The sequence below is a fragment of the Sceloporus occidentalis genome, unplaced genomic scaffold (genome assembly GCF_023333645.1).
Source record: "Sceloporus occidentalis isolate IW3139 unplaced genomic scaffold, rSceOcc1.0.p SCAF_2, whole genome shotgun sequence".
In the NCBI taxonomy this organism is placed as follows: Eukaryota; Metazoa; Chordata; class Lepidosauria; order Squamata; family Phrynosomatidae; genus Sceloporus; species Sceloporus occidentalis.
This window is the reverse complement of record NW_028316982.1, coordinates 258848956-258874705: the sequence shown is the minus strand read 5'-3', so window position 1 is coordinate 258874705 and position 25750 is coordinate 258848956. Positions and strand designations below refer to the sequence as shown.

General features: G+C 43.2%; 1 protein-coding gene across 1 annotated transcript in view; it reads left to right on the top strand.

The window, feature by feature from the left end:
• The first annotated feature begins 358 nt into the window (after nucleotides 1–358).
• The window catches only part of MTNR1B (melatonin receptor 1B), a 60729-nt gene continuing 35337 nt past the window's right edge, over nucleotides 359–25750 (top strand). Inside the window, exon 1 of the mRNA XM_089512853.1 lies at nucleotides 359–599. Coding sequence (XP_089368979.1) covers nucleotides 359–599 — 241 coding nt within the window. The remainder of the gene's footprint in view (nucleotides 600–25750) is intronic.

Below are 25750 nucleotides of genomic sequence, written 5' to 3'. Positions count from 1 at the left end.
CGGAGAAATGAAAACCAGCCCCCTGGAACGCTGCTTTTATACCCAGGAGTGGCTCCTCCCCTGGTGGGCGGGGGCTAGTGGGCGTGTTAAGGCAGAGTGGGCGGTGCTTCTCCATTTCCCCGCCCCCTTTCCTTCCCAGCAGTGAAGAAGCGAGCGAGGACTGGATACGGATGCCGGGTTTTCCCCCGCCCACTTGGAGGCTGGAGCTCCGCCCCTTTCCTTTTTAGGAAAAAGGGGCGGGCGTTGTGTCTTTAAAATGCTTGGCTGGCGCGGGAGCGTGGGGGCAGTTCGTGGAGGCGCTGTTCCGAGCGAGGCTGAGAGGTGTCAATGCCAGGGCTCCGGCGGTAGGCGCTCCGCCATGCTGGAGAATGGCTCCCTCCGGAACTGCTGCTGTGGGTTAGCCCAGAGGGGGCAACAAGAGGCGGCCGTGGAGGCAGCGGAGGAAGGGGCGGCTGGGGCTGGAGCTGGGGCGGACCCTCGTCCCGTCTGGGTGGTCCCTGCCCTCTCCAGCGTCCTGATCTTCACCACTGTGGTCGACCTGCTGGGAAACCTCCTGGTCATCCTCTCCGTCTTCAAGAACCGCAAGCTCAGGAATGCAGGTAAAGGGGAGAGAGAGAGGGGGAGGGAGGGAGGGAGGGATCCAGGAGTTAGGGGTCGCGGGGGGAGTTGGGAGGGGAGTTGTGGGAAGTGCTGGTTTGGGGTTTCTGTGGTCCCTTTTTGGGGGGAATTTCACACCACTCCTGGACCTCTATCTATGAAGGTGCTATTGCATCCCCAACAGATGGCCACCCACCGTCTCTCTAATAGGTAGGTAGGCAGGTAGCACTTGCATGGGTGAGTTGGGAGGATACTTGTGGAAAGGGCGAGATGGGTTTTTGTGGTCCCTTTGGGGGATTTCATGCCTCTCCTGGGCCAGTATCTGTCTGTCTATTGCTATCTATCTGTCTCTTAAAGAGAGGCTGGACGACCACCTGTCAGGGATTCTTACATGGCAGAATGGGGTTCGACTGGATGGCCCTTGGGGTTCCCCTCCAAGGCTATGATGCTATCTGCCTGTCTGTCTGTTTATGTGAGGGGGAATCCAGAGCTTGTATGGGTGAGTCGGGAGGGTAGTTGTGGAAAGTTCTGGTTGGGTTGTTCTTCTTCCTTGGGGGGGGGGGGTTCACATCTCCCCTGGACCAGTGTCTGTCTGTCTGTCTGTCTGATTATTCAACAAATATACAAAACCGCTGGGTGTAGATGTGTGAGGGGGGATCCAGAACTTGCATGGGCGAGTTGGGAGGGTAGTTGTGAAAAGTGCTGGTTGTGTTTTTGTGATCCCTTTTGTGTGTGTGGGGGGGGGGGGGGGGTTCACACCTCCCCTAGACCAGTAACTATCTATCTATCTATTAAAGAATGGTTGAGTGGTCATCTGTTGAGGATACTTTGATTGTGAGTTCCTGCATGGTGGAATGTGGTTCAACTGGATGGCCTTTGAGGTCTCTTCCAACTCTGCAATTCTGTCTGTCTGTCTCTCTTTATTCAACAAAGATACGAAACCTCAGGGGGAGATGTGTTAGCAGCAATCCAGAACTTGCATGGGCAGATTGGGAGGGTAGCTGTGGAAAGTGCTAGTTGTTTTTTTGTGGTCCCTTTGGGGGGAGGGGGTCACACTTTCCCTGGAGCAGCAACTCTCTCATTCGTGTGTGTGATGAGTGAGAAGGAGTGGTGATACAAGGAGGGATGGGAAGGTCTGTGCTATGGTTAGGACATGTGTGGAAAGGATGTATAAGGAGATGAAAGAAGTAGAGGTATAAAGTGAAAGGACAAGGAAATGAAAGAAGAAGGAGATGAAAGAAGTTGCTTGATAATATTGGAGGAGACAAATAAATTACTAATAAATAGGAGCTAGAGTATATCTGATGTTGGTGATGTTATGATACACATACATACATATATATATATATATATATATATATATATAATGTACATTTAAACAGAGGCAGGATGGCCATGGTGCTTTGATTGTGTATTCCTACATAGCAGGGGGTGGGACTGGATGGCCTTTGAGGTCTCTTTCAACTCTTTATTCAACAAATATACAAAGCCTACAAAGCATTTTAAAACATTAACATCCATATGCTGTCATCAACTACCCTACTATCATAACATCACCAACATCAAATATACTCAAGATCATGTTTCTTAGTAATTTCTTTGTCTCCTCCAGTATTATCAAGCATCTTCCTTCATCTCCTTATGCTCCTTATACATCTTTTCCAAACATGCCACTACCTTACCATATACCTTCTCTTCCCTCCACCTCCTCACTCAGCATACTTTCTTTCCACTTTAATTGCTTCTTGTTCTTCTGTCTCTTTTCCCACCTCCCTCTGCTTTCCTCTTTTTCTTCATTCTCCTCCAACTCCTTCCCTGCTCTCTTCCTTTTCATCATTTACATGGGGGTCCCTGGAGCAGTATCTTTGATGTGGATAGGATTCAAAAACATCTCTGTGCTAGTCTGGGGAAAAAAATAAGTATGCAAAGGGATCTTAGAGCCCCTTTGGGAGAAGTTGGTAGCATGAGCTTTGGTAGACTTCACCCTACCTCCTCAGATGCCTCCATGGCTAAAAGAATTACCTCCATGACATCTTCTCACCCTTCAACTCTCCTCAATATGTGCAACAGCGGGTTTTTCTTGTTGATGTGTTTTATTGGACCTTACTTTTCAGACAGTCTGGCTTGTATCTGAGTATTTTCTAGGTGGTCATCCATAAAAGTGATAGGAGCACTCAGTGAAATGCTACAACTGTGTGTATGCGCTGATGTCTAATGCCACAGCTACATGCTATACCAAATCTACAATGCATCAGAGAAAGTAGACTTAAGTCTACCAAAGCTCACGTGACCATCTTTTGTCTTTCACTTATGCTCAGTTGGCCTATCAGCTCTCTTTTTATACATGGGGAATCTGAGGATGGCATAAAAAGAGATGAAAGAGAGAGTGCAGTGATGGATCTGAGGTCTAGAGCCAGTTATTGGTTGGTTTCCAATTGTCTGTTTGAAGTTTGAAAACTTTGAGCGAAGTCATTACCATTTAAAAGGACTTAGTTTTGAATGTAAGTTCAGCCCTGCTTAGGACAGACCCATTGAAAGCAGTGGAACGTGAGTTAATAGTGACACTGTTAAATCTCAGTGGCTCTGTTCCAAGTTGGATTAACAGTAGATCTGACCTATTGTTTCCCATCAAGTATATCTGAAGTTTCCACCCCAGATCTCAATTTAAACCACTCCATCCTTGCCAAAGATTGCTGTGTTTTGTGGGCTGTAGGTGTCAAGCTTGCCTCAAAGTCATAACCTTGCCTATGGAAACCTTTCCTCCATAAACATGTAAGAAGAGCCCTGCTATGATTGGCAGATGTCGCCAATCTTGTTCCCATGAAAAGGCACAAAGTGGGCATGAAAGGTAGTGACTGGTAGTTAGAGGGATACTGCACCTGATGTGAAATCTCCACTGCACTGCCGGGGCTAATAGCCTTTATCTCCATGGATTCATTACAACACTCATCTCTCCTCAGTATATGCAACAGTTGGTTCTTCTTGTTAACTTGTTTTATCAGACCTTAGTTTTCAGACAGTTTGGCTTATATTTTATCTTATATCTGGATAATGCTACAACTTTGTGTGTGCGCGTGCACTGATGTCTACATAGTACAGCTACATGTCACGCCAAATCTAAAATTATAACAACTCTGAATTTCATTGGAATAGTACTACAGCCCTACTGTTGAACTCCTTTCCCATCATGTGGAGTAAACTAATGGAACTTCCTTCCTAACTGAAATCTGTATATAGTTAAACATTCTTGGGTATTGTTAGTCTTTTGTCAGATATGTTTGTAAAGATTAATGTATGCACACCAATTTATAAAAGTTGTTTATAAAGCTTGATTTATTATCCTTTCCAGAATGCCTGAAAATGAATATACTTCCCTAGATGTAAGTAATCCACCACCTGGGAGATGGGGCGGAGGAAGGAGAGTGTCACTGTGACGTAAAGAGATTTCCCTGGAAATACAGTGCCTGTTGTCAATGCATCTTATTTCTTTTTGTGTGAAGAACTGTCATTCTTACAGTTGTCAAAAGTGAACCAAGGCTTAGTGATATCCATGGCACTTAACATCCCAACTTACTGATCTCATTTGCCAAAATTCATCATCTGCTTTCCTGTCTTTGTTACATTCTCTCCCTCTTTTTCATTGTTCAGTAATACTTCAGAGTAGAGAAATGCCAAATAAAAAGCACAACCCATCCAGAGTTAAGTCATTGTGAAATCCTGTTGACCTCAAAAAAAAAAAAAAGGGGGGGGGGATATGCAGCTCCAGGCTAAACGTTGGATTTGGGGAGTTGTAACTGAAAGAAAGCAACTTCTCCAAAATCTAGTTAACAGGCAGGTCATTGCCAGATGTCTGTTAATAATAAAAGAGCTTGGTGGGAAACCAGAAGGCTGACTTCTGAACTAGAGTGGGTAATTTTGCAATTTTCAAAAATGTTGATCATTTTATGAATCGGCATGGAGCTTAGCAGAGTGCTTGGATGCTGACTGAAACTGATGGCTGTGCAGTTCTAGTAGTGTTTGCAAAACTCTCCCTCTGCAGGGAGCTCTTCTTAACTGCAGGATCTCTCAATGAAAAAGAGCCTGTGTGTGTTTCAGCACCTGGTAGGTAGACAGCTCCCGCATATTTGGCTTTTTAGGTCTTGAATTAGAGCATGTAAGAACTATAGGATTCCCTCCTCTCTCTGAGAACTTTGCAAAGCAGGGTAGTTCTGGAATAATGCATCCAGTTCAGAACTGACAAGCTGGAGTGTATCCAGAGGAGGGCAACCAAAAGGGTGAAGGATCTGGAAACCATGCCCTTCGAGAAGAGACTTGGGGAGCTGGGTATGTTTAGCCTGGAGAAAAGATGGTTAAGAGGTGATATGATAGCCTTGTCTAAGTATTTGAAGGGGTGTCATATTGAGGATGGAGCAAACGTGGTTTCTGCTGCTCCAGAGACTAGGACAAGGAGCAATAGTTGCAAACTCCATGAAAAGAGATTCCACTGAAACATACTTGCTGACAGTAAGAGCTGTTTGACCTCAGAGTGCAGTGGAGTCTCCTTCTTTGGAGGTTTTCAAACAGAGGCTGGATGGTCATCTGTTGAGTGTGCTTTGGTTGTCTAGCAGGGGGATGGGGCTGGATGACCCTTGAGGTATCTTCCAGCTCTATGATTTTATGATTCTTTCTTTGAAAACTTAACACAGCATGGAAGTTCTTTCTGGGAACTTTGCAAGATAGGTTACTGGCTGAGGTGTTCTTGGTGATGCAGACCCAAAAGTAACCTTTCCAAGCTCTGATATAGGTTTGATAATCACGAGAGAGAGAATGAAAGTTCTCCTCTTTTCCTTGAACAAATGTTTGGCTCTTGTACCATCTTGGTTCATTTTTGCATAACTGATGGCAATGAATTCCAGAGGGAAATCTCATTAATCAGCTCCATGCAAATGCTCTGTAGCAATCTTGAAGTTGCCTCATGCTGAGCAGATTTACAAGGCAATCCTATGCCGGTCTCATAAGAAATAAATCCCATTGTATTTAATTAGTTTTGCTCCCTGGCTAAGGCATCAAGTGGTGTGTGTGTATGTGTGTTTATATATTTGTCTGTTCTTGAAGAGTGTGGCTTCAAATTATTTTTATTTATTTAAAAACATCCATACACTGTTTAGTTCCAAAAGCTTCAAAGTGCAAAACATCAATAAAATGTAACATATGTATAAATACACAATGCACAGATTAACATAAACCATACATCTCAGCCCAACTCTTATGGTCTTTGGGGCAAGGCTTCCTCATGGTCCCACCACCCTCATGGGTTCATTTCATAGCATTTATTTATTGTTAGCAACAACACAGGAGGGAACCATTGTGGCATAGTAGATTGAGTGTTGAACCAAGACTTTGCAGACCAGAGTTTAATTCCCTGCTTAGCCATAAAAGCCCACTGGATGACTTTACTTGAGTCACATGCTCTCAATCTCGGGGGAAGGAAATAGCAAAGATATCATGCCAAGGAAAGTGTCACCATAAATTGAAAGTGACTTGGAGACCCACAACAACATTTCCTCTTTTCACCGACAGGCAAATATATTTTAATTTAAACACTTCAGCCTTTAATTGATTGGGGTAGAAGGATGTACAATGTGTTTACAGTAATTTTTTTTACTATATGTTAAATATTTTTAAATTCTTTTAAATTCATGTTATAGTTGAACTGATTGTTCAAGATTCTTTAAAACCTTTGTACTGTATACTGTTTCAATTATTCTGCTTTAACTTACTTTGTAAGCTACTTTTGCTTCCACACTGGAAGAAAGGCTGAATATAAATTAATAAAATAAATGAATACATCTTTACGTGGTCTACAGTGAGATGTTAAGTTCAACAAATGCTTGCAGTAATAAGCATGCCTTTATCAGAATTGAAAACTAAGGGTCGTTGGAGGGTGTTGAATTGCAAAGGGATGGACAGTCTATTAAGTATGTGTTTTTTGCTTCAGAAGAGAGAGTTGACACCATTGACATACAGCAGCAGTAGACACATGTATGTTGGACACATTCTGGAGAAGGCTGAGAGGAAATCTGTGATCTGCCACCAAGTTTAGTATCCGACTGTGTTACCATCCCTCCACCAAACCTACCACAAAGGTTTGTGAGAGGAGAAAGCAGAGACAATGTGGTCTTGAATTCCTCAGACAGCTACCAGCTGAGGGCTGGGTTATTTGAAGCACTCTATCTCCCTTTCACAAGTCCATTAGAGCACAAAGATTATCAGGGCCTCATTCCCACTACAGTTTAATACGGATCGTGATTCGGCATCATCCGATTTAAATGAGCATGGTTCCCACTTAATCCAAATTGCTGAAGCGATTATAAGAATAATGTTTATCTTTAGCCCACCTCTCCCTTTTGGATCATGGCAGGTTCCAAAAAATAAGCAAATATCAATAACAATACAAAGTCATAAAATCGCAATCCCCATTTCCAACAAGAAACAACAAATTATACAATCTAAAAACAATTCATCTTAAAATTCCAATCTAATTTAAAAATTATAAAGACAGATGAATAATAATTGGCTTTAATTGGAATCAGTCGGGGAAGGCCTGCCGGAAAAGATCTATCTTAACTGCCTTTTAAAAGGCTTCAAGGGTATCAATCTGACGAAATTCATATGGGAGGCTATTCCACAGTTTTGGAGTGGCTGATGAAAAGGTCCCCTGGGAAGTTGCATCCAGCCTAGTCTTCATTGGCTGCAAAAGATTCCTCTCAGAGGACCTAAGAGTGCAGGGTGGATTATATGGGAAGAGACCCTCCTGCTTTTGACCCGTTTAACCCATGTCAAAAAGACACTGGTTTTTCCTGGGTCTTTTGGGCTGAATCAATTTATTTTGAGATAAATCGATGCAGCCCAAGTGGGAACCAGGCGGATTCGAATCTGCCCTGGAAGTCGCCGGCTTCCCGGCTTCTCCATCCCCATCCTGGCCTTGCCTCTCCTCCATCCTCCCAGCCTGCCCCCTCCATCCTCTGGCACAAATGCAGTGGGAATCATGATCTGATTTCAAATAAATTTGTCGATTTGAATCGGACACCGATTTTTGGGTAAGTCGGAATGAGGCAGGAGAAACCCTACTCTATGCCCCACCACCCTCTTAGGTTCACTTGGTGGGAACAAGGGAGAGGGCCTGCTTGGTGGCTGCTCCCAGGCTCTAGAACCCCTTCCCTTGAAGAGCCAGGATGGCCTCATTCCTACTTTCATCTTGGCAACAGGTAAAAACATTCTTGTGCCATCAGGCTTTTTAAACTGATGAGGGTTAGGCTTTTTAATCCTGTCTAATTCAGATTTTAAGGTTTATATAAAGCTTTTAATACATTTTAATATGCATCGCTTTTAAATTTCAAAAATTGTTTTTCAAACTTTGTATCCACATTTTAATGTTTTTGTATTGTTTTTAGCTTGTGATGGTGCTGGTTATGTGCCTTCAAGTTGTTTGACTTATGGCAGCCCTAAGGCAAATCTATCATTGAGTTTTCTAGGCAAGAGTTGTTCAGAGGAGGGTTGATATTGCCTTCCCCTGAGGCTGAGAGCATGTGACCTGCCAAAGTTCAGCCAATGGGTTTTATGGCCAAGCTGAGAATTGAACCCTTGTCTCCAGAGTCATAGCCCAACATTCAAACCATTATGCCACACTGAGTGTCGTACTGTTTTAAATTTGCTGTTAGTCATCTTGAGTCCCTATATCGGGGAAAAAGGCAGGATATAAATAAATAAAATAATACTAAATAAGGTGCTGAAGATAAATTTCAACCCAGCCCTTATAATAAATAAATAAATAATAAAGATTTTATTTATATACCGCCCTTCTGTATAACCAGGGCGGTGTACAACATCTTAAAGATACAAAGTTACAAATGCACAAAACAGATCCAAATACATTAAAAACAGTTAAAACAATTCTGGCCAGCTTGCCACTGCTGACATAGAGGGGGGGGAAGCTAGTTGGGGCCTATATCAGGGAATGCGAGTTTAAACAGAAAGGTCTTCAGCCCCTTTTTGAACTGGGCTAGGGAGGTGGCCGAGCGGAGCTCGTTGGGCAGCGAATTCCAGAGGGTTGGGGTCGAGATGGTGAAAGTCCTCCTGGACGTGGAGACTAGTCTGGCCCCTGGAACCCTCAATAACTGCTGCCCAGATGTTCTGAGGGTGCGGGGCGGATTGTATGGGGAGAGGCGGTCCTCAAGGTATCCTGGGCCCAAGCCATTTAGGGCTTTACAGGTAATAACCAACACCTTGTATTGCGCCCGGAAGCGAATAGGCAGCCAGTGCAATTCTTTAAGCACTGGTGTTATGTGACTGGCTCTGGATGTACCAGTGACCAGTCTGGCTGCCATATTCTGCACTAATTGTAGCTTCCGGGTATGGTACAAGGGTTGCCCCATGTAGAGCACATTGCAGAAGTCCAAACGAGAGGTTACCAGAGCGTGTACTACGGTTTCAAGGTCCCTCTGGCCCAGGTAGGGACGCAGCTGGCGTATCAGCCGAAGCTGGTAACAGGTACTCTTGACCGTCGCGTCCACCTGAGCTGTAAGGTGGAGGGACGAGTCAAGGAGCACCCCCAGACTGCGTACCGAGTCCTTCACGGGAAGCATGATCCCGTTCAGGACAGGTGGAATCACCACCATCCCCGGGCCAGGGGAAACTATCACGAGCACCTCCGTTTTCTCTGGATTTAGGCTGAGTCAGTTTTCCCTCATCCAGCCCATTACCGACTCCAGACAGGTCACGAGAGGAGAGATGCCATCCTCGGTCACTGCAGCAGTCGGAGACATTATGTTTTTAACTGTATGGTTCTCTTAAATTGTAAGCCACTTTGAACTCCAATTTTGGGAGAAAGGTATAATACAAATAGCAGCAGCAACAGCAATCATCATCATCTCCATATGCTGATGTGCCATTCTGAGAGACAGCATGGCACTTCAACATGGCATAGTGGCTAGAGTGCTGGACTGCAATTTCAGAGACCTGAATTCTAGTGCCTATGAGCCATGAAACTCCAGACTGATCACTTCCTCTCAGTTTGACATACCTCAAAGGATTGTTTGATGAATGAGGTGGAGAAGAAGACAGCAGTGTATGCATTGGTTGGGAAACAGCCAGGATATAAAGGCAACTAACTCATAGTAGTGCCCAATAACACATTTATTAGTTGAACTGAACTGAGTGCTTTGAAGGGTGGACTGAATATAGCCTGTAGGCAGTACTGTCCTGATCCAGTCCTTTCTGTTTCCTGAGGCCAGTTCTGAATGCAATTTCTGTTGTTTTTTGTCTGAATTTAAATAGAATTCTCCACATGCATAGGGTTCCTGATAAATAGGTTCCCTAAATACTGGAATGGTCTTCAAGTGATCAAACTGGAATGGTCTACCTTAATTTAAATATATGTAAAAAGAACTCCCAGTCAGAACTTGCCACTCAACATGGCAAAGTCTGAACACCGAGACACCTTGACCACTCTGGTTCTAACCCCTTTAAAGCCACCCAAGTTCACAACTACACTTTCTTGCATCCATTTACACTGATGGGTTGCTGCTGCTAGTGATGATGATGGCTTGAATGAAACACATTAAACATAAGGCAATGGTCAAAACCCTATAACAGACACCCGTGCAGTTCTGTGTCCTCCCCCGGCAGCTGTCAAGTCCTCGGAGGATCCACTGCTGCTGCTTACCAGTCAAATGAAGTAATTCAGATGAGCGGGGGGGGGGGGGGGGAAGCAAGGTAGGGAGGGGAAGAGAAATGAGGATTTGCTCACAGATTCATTCATTCATTTAGAGTATTTATACCCTGCTCTGCTTCCACAGAGGCTGTCAGAGCAACTTACAGATGGTTGATTAGATAGTACCCTGCCCCCTGGTCTACAATCTAAAAAAGACATGAGACAAAAGGAGAAGAGAATGGTAGTGGGGAAGGGGATCAAGTCCAGCAAATACTGCTGGTTGCTCTCTCCCTCCGAGGCCAAGGTAGTGGTAGTTGGAATGGTGGGATGGCCTCTCATCTGTCTGTGGGCTAGACTTGGGGAAGCTGTTCCTGCCTCTCTTTCTCTCCCTCCAGGGCCAGGGTAATTGCAGTTGGAATGGATGAAATGCACCTTCACTCCCTTACCTTCAGGACCCAGATCAATTTCATCTTTATCATCTGAATTACAAACCTCCCTCCCACCAGTTAGAAGTAGCTGCAGCAGAAGCCCCTACCAGGATTTGACAGCTGTTGCAGGAGAGGTTTTAAACAGTACAGAAAGGGCTAGACTAGAGAATACCCATGTGGTCCATTCAAAAAGAGATAAATACGCATGCATAAGCCCCCATGGAGATGCACCTATGTCATTAACAGGATGCTTCCCAAAGCATCCAGGGGTTGAAATGGCCACAGCTTTATTGGTTACTGTTGTTAAAGCCTTCGTGCACCATAGCAGATGGACCAAACCATCAGGCAACCGGAATGCTCCCCAGTAACACCTGCTCCCAGCCCACCTGCTGGTGGGAGACATGTTGAATGGGATTCACATGGGCAAAAGTCACTGTATGGTTTCTGCTGCCATCTTGATGTGAGGCAGGGATGATAGTCCCATGAGCTGAGCTTGTTCCAATGTCTCAGCCTCTAAGATTCTGAAAACCAATCCCCCAAAAGGGGTGAAAGAGGCACACTAGCCTTGATTTCCCACAAAATAATCTAGTTTAGTGCCCAAACTGCTACCTTAGGGGATGTGACAAGAATTAGGCCTCCACATATCAGAATTAGAAACCTATGATAGGGCATGACTACACTAGAATTCACATGTATGGCTTAAATCGAGGGAGTTGGTTTGTGGAATTTGGTCAAAGGAGGACTGGCTGGAATGATGATCAGAGGATGACTATGCTCCTTAGTTGGACTGAAGTGAAGGTGTCCTCATCCAACATCGGTTTCATGGATTATGCTTCTAACCAATCAGTCTGTCTTTCCAGCCTTTTACAGGAAGCTTTTGCTTGCCACAGGATTCCCTGTGAAGAAAGCTAACTGCTGGGCACCAGGGACGTAGCCAAGGGGGGGATTCTTGGGGTCCGGACCCCCCCTTCCATTAGAAAAATGAATGGTGTGTGCTGCTGTGCCGCAGCACCCAAGCCCCATTATAATGGTGGCACTTGGTCTGGACCCCCCCCTTCCTAAAATCCTAGCTACGTCCCTGTGGGCACAGAAAAGAATGGCCCCCTTCATGTCTTCCTTTCAGCACCCTTTTGTAACCAGCAAAAGAAACTCCTGATAGGTTCGAAGCCCAGGATACAAATTTGAAAACAGTGTAATTTTTTTTATTTTTAGTCCTGGATAGGAGTGGAAATAATTGGAAGTTTTAAAAACACTAGAAAGAGATTTTTTGTGTGTTTGCAAACCCCAACAAGGCTTCTTGTTTTTTAATCCTCAAGGCATTTTCTTGTTTTTCCTCTGTCCTCAAACAGGTTTGAGGACTGCTCTTATTTCCCCAACCCAGACTCATCTATTCCTCTCCCCCACTGCCCAAACACAGCTATGTATGTACTACACTATGTATGTACTTTTAGCATGGGAGTCACTGGGGAGGTGCAGGCGATGAGGGATGTACCAGGTGCCATCCTAAGAAGGGGTGACACCATTGCTCTCCAAACATCTGCTTTATGGCACAATTGGGCTGTGGCAGTTGTCTGCATCCCTTTAAAATACTAAAGCTCAGCAGAAAAGATCATGTGAAGGAGCCAGGCTCAGTGGAGAGGAGAAAAGAGAGGCCTCAGGGTTTTGTTCATTTGTTAATTTAAAAAGTAATTAAAATTTTAAAATTTTCTTAAATGTCACATCTTACCAAAATTTCACTTTAACTACATGAAACTATATACATGTAAATACAGGCTGTGCATATGGTATTGTAATTACAAAGCATAATTTTAATTTTGCTAGTTGCTAGATTATTGCATACTGTGTTCTTATGGTTGGCACATGATGATGATATCTGCTGTAGTGAACCAGCTATCAGAACACAAGCAGTAAGAGGATCCTTCTTGGTCAGCTGCTCCATTTCATGTCCTGAAACATCAGGGAGAGCTGAACCTGTATCTTGCAGGAGGGCGAAAGCCAAGCAAGGACTGTAGAAGACTATAGCTTCTTCCATGAGGGACAGTGTGCAGTAGTGGTTTGAGCTTTGGACTACAACTCTGAAGACCAGGGTTCAAATCTATGCTTGGCCATGGAAACCCACTGGGTGGGTTTCCACCTCAGAGGAAGGCAAAAGCCACTTCCTTGTGAAAAAATCTTGTGAAGAAAACCCCATGATAGCGTTGCCATAAATCAGAAATATCATGAAGGCAAACATTAACAACACAATGTTTCCTGCCAACCTGCCATCCTAGAAAGCCTGAAAGCTCCCATTTTCACGAAGACACTCAAAAGGATGTTAGCTTTCTCTTTTCATATAGTTTTCACTTTTAGTACTTTTTCATTCAAACCAATATATTCCAACAAGTAGAATGTACATAATGCATAATGCTTTTTTCCCTGCAGAGGTACTAGCTTTCTCTTTTCATATAGTTTCTTTTGCTGTCTGCTTGGATGGACTGGTAGATGAAAACAATGAACACCAAGAAGCACATAACATCCCCCTTTTCAAAACACTTATTTCTTTATGAGGGCATTTTTGTTGGACCTTTCATTCCAAAAAGTTCCAAAGTGGTTTATAATTTTCCATATTAAAACCCAGTAGGTGCAATAGAATTGAGACATAAAGACTTAAAAGATCCACAAACATTTCTTTAAAATGTCCAGTACTCCTCTCTACAGCTTTAATGGCTGAACAAAGAGAAGACAGTTTGGCCTGTAACATCTGAAATAAGTCCATGCCTTCAAAATGAGTGCATTCACACAATCATGCTGTTATCACTTGGAGCAGTATGTGATGATGAGAATCTCGATGTGATGATGGACTATGCCACTTCAGCAGGGCAATAACAACAAAAGTTCTCAGAGTATTTAAGTGGAGGAGTGGACCAGACAGAAAAAACATGCAAAGCACTGAGTATCTTTAACATTAATCAACAGTTTTACTTATAGAATCATAGAATCGTAGAGTTGGAAGAGACCACAAGGGCCTTCCAGTCCAACCCCCTGCCATGCAGGAAATCTCAGTCAAATCATACCCGACAGATAGCCATCCAGCCTCTGCTTAAAGACCTCCAAAGAAGGAGACTCCACTACACTCCGAGGAAGGAGTGTGTTCCACTGTCAAACAACTCTTACTGTCAGGAAGTTCCTCCTAATGTTGAGGTGGAATCTCTTTTCCTGCAGCTTGCATCCATTGTTCCAGGTCCTGTTCTCTGGAGCAGCAGAAAACAAGCTTGCTCCCTCCTCAATGTGACATCCCTTCAAATATTTAAACAGGGCTATCATATCACCTCTTAACCTTCTTTTCTCCAGGCTAAACATCCCCAGCTCCCTAAGTTGTTCCTCATAGGACATGGTTTCCAGACCCTTCACCATTTTAGTCTCCCTCCTTTGGACACACTCCAGTTTCTCAATGTCATTTTTGAATTGTGGTGCCCAGAACTGTACACAATATTCCAGGTGGGGCCTGACCAAAGCAAAATATAGTGACACTATTACTTCTCTTGATCTAGACACTATACTTTTAGCAAAAGTCCTTGAGTATATTAGCAAAAGTCCTTGAGTAAACTAATTCTTGCATGCTTAGTCTTGTATCTCCACATGTAAAATTGCTAGATAATTTTCTTTCTCTTACACCAAAACTGAAGGTTCAGAAAGTGGGATCCAATCTCCATGGCAGTTAAAGTGGTATCAAACTTCATTATTTCTACAGTGTAGATGCAACCTAGTGTCAGCTCATTTTAGCCAGTTAGGATTGCACTTTAAATATGTGTTTGTGTCTGTGTATTCCACTGTTAGTACCTTTCCATTCAAACCAACATACCCATGCAAGAAGTCATCCCACTCACCCATCCCTTAATACATCCTGAAATGGTGTAACCCACTTGATCATCCTCCACCCCACCCGAAATAATTGTGCTACATATGGAGATCCAGGCTCAGCTGCCAGTCATCAAGTGGTGAGTCACCAAGTGCATGTGTGAATCAGCTGTGCACTTAAATTCCTTTGGATTGTGTGCTGGGTGACTCCAGCCATTTTGGAAAATGGAAAGCTCGGAAGAGGTGCAGCATTTTATTTTAATTTATTTTTGAAGGCAAGTTGTTCTCCAGGGAAGGGTGTTGTGTTTTTTTCCAAAGAGGGAAGAAAAGTAAAAAATAGAGCCTGTTTGTTTTGCGGAAGGAATGAGTCACAGAATTAGAGTTTTGAAAACAGCAAAAAGAGGTGGGGAGAGCTGAGAATGAATGCCACTGGGAGGTAAAAACACATGGACTCCATGGGAGTTAAGTATTTCACTTGATGAAAGGGAAGAAGGGAGGGAGAAGGAGATAATTTTGGAAGCTGATGAATAACTTCTTAATGAAACCAGCTTGGAGAAAGCGTTGGGGTACCAGTGGCAGGAAGGAGAGGTATTTGGTTTGAAATGAAGACACATTCTTCATATAATAAACTTCCCAGTAAGGAGAATGTATTCATGCCTATTATTCTGTTCCTGAGTCCCAATCATGTTCTATAATGCAAACTGCTGCCATCACCACAGCTCAGAAAAGTTACGTTTTTGGAATGACTCTCCCAGAAAAACCAAACAGCATGACTACTAAAATTATAGTCCAAAAATAGTTACATAGAGAGAGCTTGTAGCACCTTTGAGACTATCTGTTAATCTCAAAGGTGCTACAAGATCTCTACGTACTGATTCTACAGACGTAACTTGGCTGTATCTTTGAGTCCAAAAAAAATAACTTTTCCTCTTTCAGACCCTTTGGAAAACTGGTCTTGTAGTGAACTGGGGAAAGAAGAGGATGAGAGGAAAAGTACATATTTCTGGGTGGCCTTGTGGAACTCTCTCCACCTCAAAGGATGGCAATGGCAAACCCTCCCTGAAGAAACTTCTCAAAAAAACTCTATGAAAAACCCCTTAGGGTCACCACAAGTCGGAAATGAAGGTGCGCAACAAGATCAACAACAGGGGACAGGAGGTAGAGAGGCAGGTAGCTAGAGTTCCCTGGCGTATTCCCTTTTGGTCATGTCTGTTCTCTTACGTCCTGGCCAACAAGCTGATATTTTTCAGGTCTGGCTACACTTCTTCTCACTCTCTTCTTCCTGCATTCTCCTTCTTAGCAGTGTAACTGTAGCCAGCAAATTCCTATCCTCTGCCTAGCTCTAGTTGCTGCTTTTGTTATACCCTGCCTTTTCCCTGAAAATGTGACTCGAGGCAGCTTACGGTTTTAAACAAGCAAAATATATCTAAAAGCATACAAAGGTCCTAATTAAACAGAATTAAACTATTCACAATAGTATAAAATCCTCGATTTGGAAGTCCAACCTCATTCTGCCATGCAGGAATACACAATCAAAGCACCCCTGAAAGATGGCCATCTAACCTCTGTTTAAAGACATCCAAAGAAGGAGATTCCACCAGTCTTTGAGGGAGCATCTTCCACTGTCAAACTGTCTTACTGTTAGGAAGTGCTTTCAAATGTTTAGGTGGAACCTCTTTTCTTCCAACTTGATTCCATTGGATCTTGTTCTAGTTTCTGGACCTGCAGAAAACAAGCTTGCTCTGTCTTCAAAATGGCATCCCTTCAGGTATGTAGATGGTTACTGTGCCATCTGTCAGTCTTCTCTTACTTACATTCTCTCTCCTCATAGAGAATGGTATCCAGACCTTTCACCATCTTTGGTCACCTTTAGGTATACAGTTTAAATCGTATACCTAAAAAGCTGGAAATGCCGTTAAAAATGGTTCACTAAAAACAATACAGTGCCATTTAAAGCTATTTTTTTAAAACCTTCAGTTCTAAAAGTACGTTGGAATTTTTTTAAAACGAAAAACGTTTTTGCCTTCAGACAGAAGGATGGCAAGGAAGGGCATTTTTTGCCTTCTTGGGAAAGGAGTTTAAGAGCCTCAAGGCAGACACTGAGAAGGTCCTATCTCATGTCCCCACTACCCATGACTGTAAAGGTCATGAGACTGAGAAAAGGGCCTCTCCTGAGAATCCCAGGGCCTGGACAATAAGGACTTTATCATGCTGGGCTGGTGAGGTGCCACAATCCCATTAGTCTAGCAAATGCAAGCATATGTGTTTGGGGATAATCATTATTGCATAACTCTTCAAAAGTGTGATGGTGCTGCTTCTGTCCTGAACGCCACCTTCCTCACGCTGGTATTCATAGCCCCACTCCCTACCCTGTGCCCTTCCCAGCATGCCTTTCTGTCCATATTTATATGTATATATATATATTGAGTGCATTTGCATCACTGTGGTAATCCATTCATAAAAATAACAAAAGAAAAGGTTTAAAAAGACAAAAACAAAAACAGCCTGCTTGGGAATGATGAGGGAAAGAGGGACAGGAGCAAAATCATGTCCACAGGTGGAACTGCTTCAGTAGGAATATATCACACTGTCTCACCAGTGAAAAAGCAACATGGTTGGGAGGCATTGATGGGTTTTGCTTTCGAGTGAAAAGGAGCACTCCAACAGCAGGTGGACTATAGCCCAGCTACTGGATAGACACAGTGCCATGTGATAAAGTATGGCCAAAGATGCTATGATCCTGCTCCAATTTCACTTTTCAAGCCTGGTGTGAAAAAGTCCTCACTTTCCTTAATGTGCTCCCATGTGGATCCAAAGGAACTTCATGGCTTTTGGTGTCAATCCAGCAACTTTTCATGTTTTTCTGTTTACCTTATTGAGAAACCTAGCTGTGGAACAGAGTTAAGGAAGGAGAGTGTTCTAAATGGTGCTGGGGGGGGGGGGGGGGGAGAGATTGCTCTGACAGCTTTTCCCACCATTGCATGCAATAATTGGTATGAATCAGCAGCACTTTGCCAGTTACATAAATATATCTAACCTCTTTTGTAAGATGTGGAGTAATATCTGATCTTTAGAAATTGTGGGACGGGAAGAAATTGGTGCTTTCAATGTGGCTAATTTTGAAGAATTAATTTTGCCCAAGACAGAGCTAAAATAAAATGGCAAGTCAAGGGCACCAGAGGAATGAGGGTGTTTCTTCAATCTTGCACAGTAGTTAGAGCACCTGCTGATTGCCTTTACCACTGTTTGGGCATGACTTAGAAAAAGAATTGCCATATGTCAAAGACAACCTGATGGCACTTAGCCCATTAAAAGCTACTAGAAAATCATGTGTTCAGGGTGGGAAGTTAAGTAGATGAAACAGACAATGATAAAATGGTCTTTGCATGACACCTAATAGCACCAGAGGCTTTCTGGGAGAGGCACTACAAATAAAAAGAATCCTGCTTGCCACATGCCTCATTTAAAATGGTAGGGGTACCCCGAGGAGACCATCAGTAAATGTCCATAACAGATGGCAGACTGTTAAGGGAGTAGGAGTGTATGATGTTTAAAATAGTTTTAAATTAGTGTTTTTAATGGGATTCAACTTTTTTATTCTTAGATATTGAATTGTACTTTGTACTTGTTTGTATTTGAACCATAGGCTTCATGCAGGGAGAAAGGTGGGATATAAATTGAGAGGATGAATGAACAAGAATGTCTCACTCACTCTCTTCCCTTCTTGTAGGTCAGGCTAAAATTCAGGTCTTGTAGGCCAGCTGCATCCATCCTTGGTTTAAGTTTATTTCCTCCAATATTTCACACGTGAAAACTGGGACACGTGGCCAAGCAATGTCGGGGTAGCACAGACTTCCACAGCCTGGTTGCTCTCCAAAAGGAAAGATGTGAATCGTGCCCTTCCCTGTAGTCACTGGCAAAAGCACACTGCTGCAGTCAAAAGCTTTTTGTGAGGAAATACACATGAAATAGAAGAGGCCGCAGCAGTTTGCTTTTACCAGAGCCTACAGGGAAGGGTAAGATTCTACTCCCTCCTCTTCTTTTCACAGTACAAGTTGTGTTTATACTTTGAACTGAGTTTTCAGCAATTGAAATCAGTGGAGGACAAAGGGGGAAAGTGGGAAGAGGAGAGAGAAATTGGGACACTTTTAAAACAGCTTAAAAAGTAAGGTGACAGGACAATTGGGATATATGTAAGGTGGTAGATGTCTTCTTAGAGAGTGGAGACATGAGTGTTTTGTGAATACTACAAGGCCTAATTCCCACTTACTTTATAGTCCGGTTCTGGATCCAAATTCTTCACTCGGTTCCAGTCCTGGTGTGGTTCCCACTATGTTTGTGCCAGGTTCTGTTGCAGCAGAGGAGGTCACAGAAAAGGAGAGTCGCACAGAAGCCAGGGACACTGGGAAGGCGGTTGCACGGGAAGGAGGCCAAGGAGACAGACTGGCCAGCAGGTACAGAGGAGCAAGGGACACTTTTAGAGGCCAATAGGCTGGAGCCATTGCAGCTGCTCCCTCCCTCCCCCCCCCCATCACAGGGAGCAGAATCGAATCTGCCTCCCTGTTTCCCACTTGCGTTGGGGGGGGGGGGCGGATTCGAATCTGCCTGGTTCCCACTTGGGCTGAATCAATTTATTTCTAAATAAATCGATTCAGCCCCAAAAACACCCCATTTTACCTGCGTCTTTTTGATGCAAGTTAAATGAGGAAAAACCATGCCCCCCCCCCCCCACTTTCCAAATCGCTTCAGCAATTTGAATTAAGTTGGAACCATGGTGGTTTAAACTCGATCATTTCAAATCACGATCCAGTCTAAACCATAGTGGGAATTAGGCAAAAGGGGTAAGATAGAAATGGTCCATGAATCACACTCAGACAAGCCTAATGGCATAATGAGAGAGCATTTCCCTCCCTGTTCTTTCCTTGAAAAGTTATTTCCCCAGCAGCTATTAAAGAGCTTAATCAAGTTTTCAAGTAATTAATTTGCAATTTAAAACAACTAGGAATCTCAGCCTACAGACTGCAATTTGAAGGCAGCGAAAGACTGATGTTCTTCCTCTGTCTTAAGAGCATTTGTCATCAATATATACTAAAGAACACTTGATTTCAAGAAAATGCACTATTTCTTGGATAAAAAGTTCTCTAATGCTTCTGCTTCTCCTGAGTATGAGTTGCTTCCAGCGTGAAAAAAGAATGAATGAATCATGAAGGGCAACAGTCAGAACTTGGAAAGGTTCTTTATTTTTTTGTGTTTCAGGTCCCAGAATCCCCAAAACAGCATGGTTGCATGTCCAAATATGTAATTTTTCCAAGATCTGCCAAAAGTCTGCTTGTGTCTATGTGTCCTAGCTGTTTGTTCCTGTCTATTGTGTGGACCCAGTGAGGCAGTTACTTCAGCAAGAGGGCTAGAGAAGGGAGTCCATTCATCATCTTTCCAGTGTATCTTTTCTCAGTCCAGTTGCACTCCAGGTGTACTAGACTGTAGAATCCATAATCCCCAAATAACATGGGCCATTGTGTCTAGAGATGACAAGGCTTGTGGTCTACTCCATTTGGAGAGCAACCAGGCTGTGGAAGATCTGCTAGTGCTACCAAATATAAACCATTAAATTGGAGTGGGAATGTATGTGGCCTCCTCTAGTTATTGAACTGTAACTCTCAACATAGCTGGTGATGAGGAGTGTTGGGATTAGCAGCTCTACAACATCTGGAGGATGATCCCTGGTTTTGGCTACATCTGTGTTGTAGAATCAATGCAGTCTGAAGCCGTTCTAACTGCCATGGCTCAATGCTAAGGAATCCAGGGACTTGTAGTTTTGTAAGATATTTAGCCTTCCCTGTCAGAGAGCTCTGGTGCCACAACAAACAACAAATCTCAGGATTCCACAGAATGGAGCCATGACAGTTAAAGCGATGTCAAACTGCATTAATTCTTCAGTGTAGCAGGCACTGTGGTGTTGTTTCTCCCCCTTTCTGTCCTAAACTTCTAAGAACCATGGATACTATGTGCGCCAAGCAGCAGGTGTGTTGGGCAACAGCAACAACAACTGGAAATCAAGAGTGTATGCTTCATAAGAATTTATATTTTAGATACATTCTTTTAGACAGCAAAGCCCTCTTTTGGAGTGCATGCAAAAGCTAAGCATATTAATGGTGAACAAATTTAGGATACAGTTTGCATTTCTAAACTTTGTTTGGAATGTGTGCTATACGTGTCTGTCTTTAAATACATGGTTGTTCATGCATTAAGAGAATGTTCTATGTTTTATATGCTATGTTTCTTTCCACCTCCGTGGTGTTAGTAGGTATTAGTTAAAAAGCTCTCCGGGGACTTTAAAAGAGTTATATTGGGTTATAGGAATATTTCCTGTGTCTATAATTTTGCTTTGTGGTGTGTGTTACTTATGATTTAGAAATGACTGTGTGATTCCACGCTACACAGGTTAACCAATTTGATATCAGTCTAACTGTAGTTTGGGAGTTTGGGATTTGTAGTTTGATGAGGGCTAAGAATTGGCTGCTAGAGTATTATTATTATTATTGTATTCTCTTGTATCCTGCCTTTCTCCCAATATAGGGACTCAAGGTGGTGATATTAATATAATTCTAATATAGTTCACTGGAGTTCTCTAGCAGGGAATACAAAGTACCTCACCAAATTACAAATCCCAGGATTTTATTGGATGGAGCTATGCCACATAGGATGCATCTACACTGTAGAAATAATCCTGATGGAAACCACTTTAACTGACATGGTTCCATCCTTACAGAATCCTGGGATTTATAGCTCAGTGAAGCACAAGCCCTCTTTGACAGAAGACTAAAGACCTAGGAGTTTATCAGACAAGGGAAACTGGAAGTATAATCCAATGGCAATCTGAACGCAATCATGGGGTTTCACGTTATTGCGTGATAGACTACCACACACAATTTTGGGCAATGGCAACCTATTTTCAAGCAATGAGAAGTCAATCCGAACGCAATTTGAATTCATCTAAATTTGCTGAACTAGCGAATTCACATGAATGCATTCTGGCCCCACTTTCTTTTCATTTGAAATTAAGAGAAATTCCTCCCATGTGATAAACTCCCTTGTAAAACTACAAATCCCTGGGATTCCATATGGTGGAGGTACAGCACTAAACATGGTGTAAAACTGTGTTATTTCTACAGTGTAGATACACTCTTATAGTTCTATCAGACTGATATATCGGCATAGTATAAATACATTTTCTTTCTTAAGAGCAAAGGGGCAAGGAAGCAGGGACTTCTTCATGGAATGTTGCAGGGGAATTTGGGGGGAGGATATATTCAGGTGGACACCTGGTATCATGGTTGCTGCTCTCAAAGACCCCTTCCAAGGGTATGAGTCCACATTTTGTTTAAAAAAAAAATCAGTAAATTCAGAAACAGTTTGAATTTTGTGTAGAGGTTTATTTTCTTTTTAAAAATCCAGATGGAATTGGACTCAAGATGGAATAGACTTATGAATGAATAGACTTATGAATAGACATGAACACATATAAAACTGACACAGACTGAAAACAGATTGATTCACCCATTCCTATTTATACATTGCTTTTATTTATCATCAACTGTTTAAGGAAACTTGTCAGCTGAAAAATGGAATACATAGGATGCAGCCCTGCTTAAGAAAATTACTTGTAAAAATACAGCTTTCAGAGTCCTCTACTTCTACTGGTAGCAAGGGGATTCTGGGCGTTGTAGTCTCACACCATAAATTTCCAAGCTCCATAAAAATATGTGAAGAGGTTAACCAATAAACTAATGTTTATTTGTTTTCGAGGCTTCATTGCATTAGAAAATAGTGGCTCCTTTATGTGTGCAGCTCAGAACTGGCTTTTGCCCTCTCTGACTTGCCTTTCAGATAATGCTGCTGTAGTTTTTTTCTACTGTTATCCTGAAAAAGTTTTCTCTAAAAAAAACCACAGGAGAGTAAGACGCAAATATGTTAACATTTAATGTGTTGGAAGGTGCATCAAATAATAGATTGACAGTTTTATGGGAATATTTTTTAAATATTAAATGAATTTAAATATGTTTCCGGAAAGGAAGTGATTAAACAAAGTGCTGAATGTATGCTGCCATGGATTGATGAGCAGCGCCCACATTAAGAAGCTGAAGCATAGTTTCCCTTGACCAGCTTTATAAATTGGGGAAATTGTTCAAAGCATGCAGTTAATATCTCTTGGGCTGCCTGGCGCAATTGCATTTAGGAGCCAAAACATTGCCTTCCATCAACAGTATGATTTTCAATATGGGGTTTTGAATTCAGTCCAAAGATTTGCTTTTACTCTGGCTGGTTATGGGTAGGGTGATATGGCATTTCCAAGAAAGTTGAAATGGTGTGCAGAGCCCTGGCCCAACAGCTAGAGTGATCAGATGTCCTAACCACAATGGAGGACAAGACACCACAAAATGTAGGTCATTCAAGCAAAATGTATGACATTGCAAAATAAAAGCTAAAAACACTAATATAAATGTAAATCCATGCTTCTTAGTCATGCACAGAATGGAGAATTCTTCCTGGACAAAAAGTTGAAATGAAGGACATGTCCTGGAAAATGGGGATGTCTGGTCACCCTGCCTACAATCTTTCAGTTGTATCTCCCCCCCCCCCCCCAGAACTTCATATCCTTCCCACCATAATAATCATGCAGTATTTCTGCATTCAGTCCCACAACTAAACTTATACTGCATAATAATAAATAAATAAAAATTTTATTTATATACCGCCCTTCTATATAACCAGGGCGGTGTACAACATCATAAAATACAATTACAATAAAAACAGATACAGTTAAAAATAGTTCAAGCCAGCTTGCCACTGCTGACGTAGACATGGGGGGGGGGGGAACTAGTTGGGGCCTGTATCAGGGAATGCAAGTTTGAACAGAAAGGTCTTCAGCCCCTTCTGCATTCTGCTTCCTTGAGCAATGTAACACAAATAAATTGTCTCATCATAATCATGTAGTGATGGTTTCATGCAGCAGTATGTACCTGCCCAAAAATTGAAGTCTTCTGAGGGAAAGCGCTATATGGTCCTGCCACTGAGATCAATGCACTGTGCTGGGACAAGGTTTTGTGCATTTCTGAGCAACATCAGTCTGCTGGTCACTAGAGATGGGATTAATATTCTCTGTTACTCATTTCCCAGAGGTGAGGTTTTGTAGTTTTTGCATATCCAAAATGTTTTGGGAAATCATGTTGCTCAGAAATGCACAAAACCGGCAATGATTGCACCAAAAATCTTTTTTTCCTCCAGATTCCTAGAATCATAGAGATGGAAGAGACCACAAGAGCCATCCAGTCCAACCCCCTGCCATGCAGGAACTCTCAATCAAAGTATCCCCAATAGATGGCCATCCAGCCTCTGTGTAAAAACTTCCAAGTAGGGGGACTCCACCACTCTCCGAAGGAGTGTGTTCCAGTGTCGAACAGCCCTTACTGTCAGGAAGTTTCTCTTAATGTCAAGGTGGAACCTCTTTTCCTAAAGCTTGCATCCATTGTTCCAGGCCCTATTCTCTGGAGCAACAGAAAACAAGCTCAATATGACATCCCTTTAAATATTTAAACAGGGTTATCATATCCCCTCTTCACCTTCTTCTCTCCAGACTAAACATCCCCAGGTCCCTAAGTCATTCCTCATAGGGGATGATTTCTAGACCCTTCACCATTTTAGTTGCCCTCCTTTGGACATGCTCCTGTGTCAGTTTTCTCTGTGTCTGGAAAACTGATATTTTTTTTTGTACAAACCATTGCAATTATGCATCAAAAATGGGATCTGAAATAGGGTTTGTTCTTTTTGTACCAAACGCACTCTTTTCAGAATCCCACATGGGGCTCATTCACACTATGTTTTAACCCAGTTTGCAAAGTGCCTCGTTCACATTCAAATTGGTTTCACCCCTGAATGTATCGGGTGAATCAGGGCAAACTGGCACAAGCCCTCTTGACCTGTGTCATTTTGAAAAGGTTATTTTAGACCAGGGGTAGGCAACCTGCGGCCCGCAGGCCGGATGCAGCCCGGCAAGGCCTTGGGACCGGCCCCAGCTCAGTCCCGCCGCCGATTGCCGCCGGAGCCTTTGGCCTCTTGCGTGAGAGCGTGGGGCCTTTGGCCTATCAGGAGGAGGCGGGCAAGGGAGGGCAAGCGGCAGGCAAGGGGGCAATTGTCTATAGAAGCCTCCGAAACATGCATTTATATTAACATTTTTTAAAAAATCAGCAAATTGTTTTGCGTGTCCTCCATTTTTTAAAAAAAGTGTCCTCCATTTGAAAATTTTGTCCCACATTTGTCCCGGTTTTTTTATTTATTTTAAAAAAATCATTTAATTATTTATTTTTTGGCTTCGGCCCCCCAGTTGTCTGAGGGACAGCAACCCGGCCCCCGGCTCAAAAAGGTTGCCTACCCCTGTTTTAGACCCTGTGCAGACCAGAACTGTGGGCCAGCCTGAGGGTGGAGTTGGTACATAGTGTCTACACAATGCATGCCCAGTCTCCGCCCCAAGGACACCACGCACCACACGCAGAGTCATGGTGCTCTTCTGGTGCTGCATCCACACTGCACAGCGCCAAAGGAGTGCCTTCAAGCCACGGTGCTGTGGCTATCGTAGTTTCCAGGGCTTTTTGCAGCTCCTTTTTGCACCCTGGAAAGGCCGGATCAGGCCCTCAGTGTGCAGTTGCCACAGCCCCAATCTGGCTCACCTGAAGGCGGCTGCAGGTCGCCCTTGGGATGGTCTGCACAGCCCTTTAGTGAGTCTTTTCAAAAGACAAGGTTTGCCCCAAATGTGAACAACCTGTTGTTCACATTCAGGCAGCCGGGAGGGAGGGCCAATGGGCAGAGGGTGGGCAGAGGGCTGGTACATACCCACCCCAAATGTCCTGCCAAACTGCTCTAGCATGTATAAATCCTCCATGCATGCCATAGGGAAACACTACAACCATGGATCTATGAATGCTAGAGCAATCCCCCCCACTGTGCCCATGAGTCCTCTCACCCATTCATGCATGGTCCTGAGATCCTGCGTTGGAGTACAGGATCTGCCAAAGTTTAAAAAGAACACATGCCACACTAAGCCCCCTCCATGGACCCCCTCTCCCCTTCCCCGACCTCTGTCTGATTGGGAAAATGGGAAGCAATTCTCCAGTAGAAGTGGGAAACAGCTGCACAGTGATTT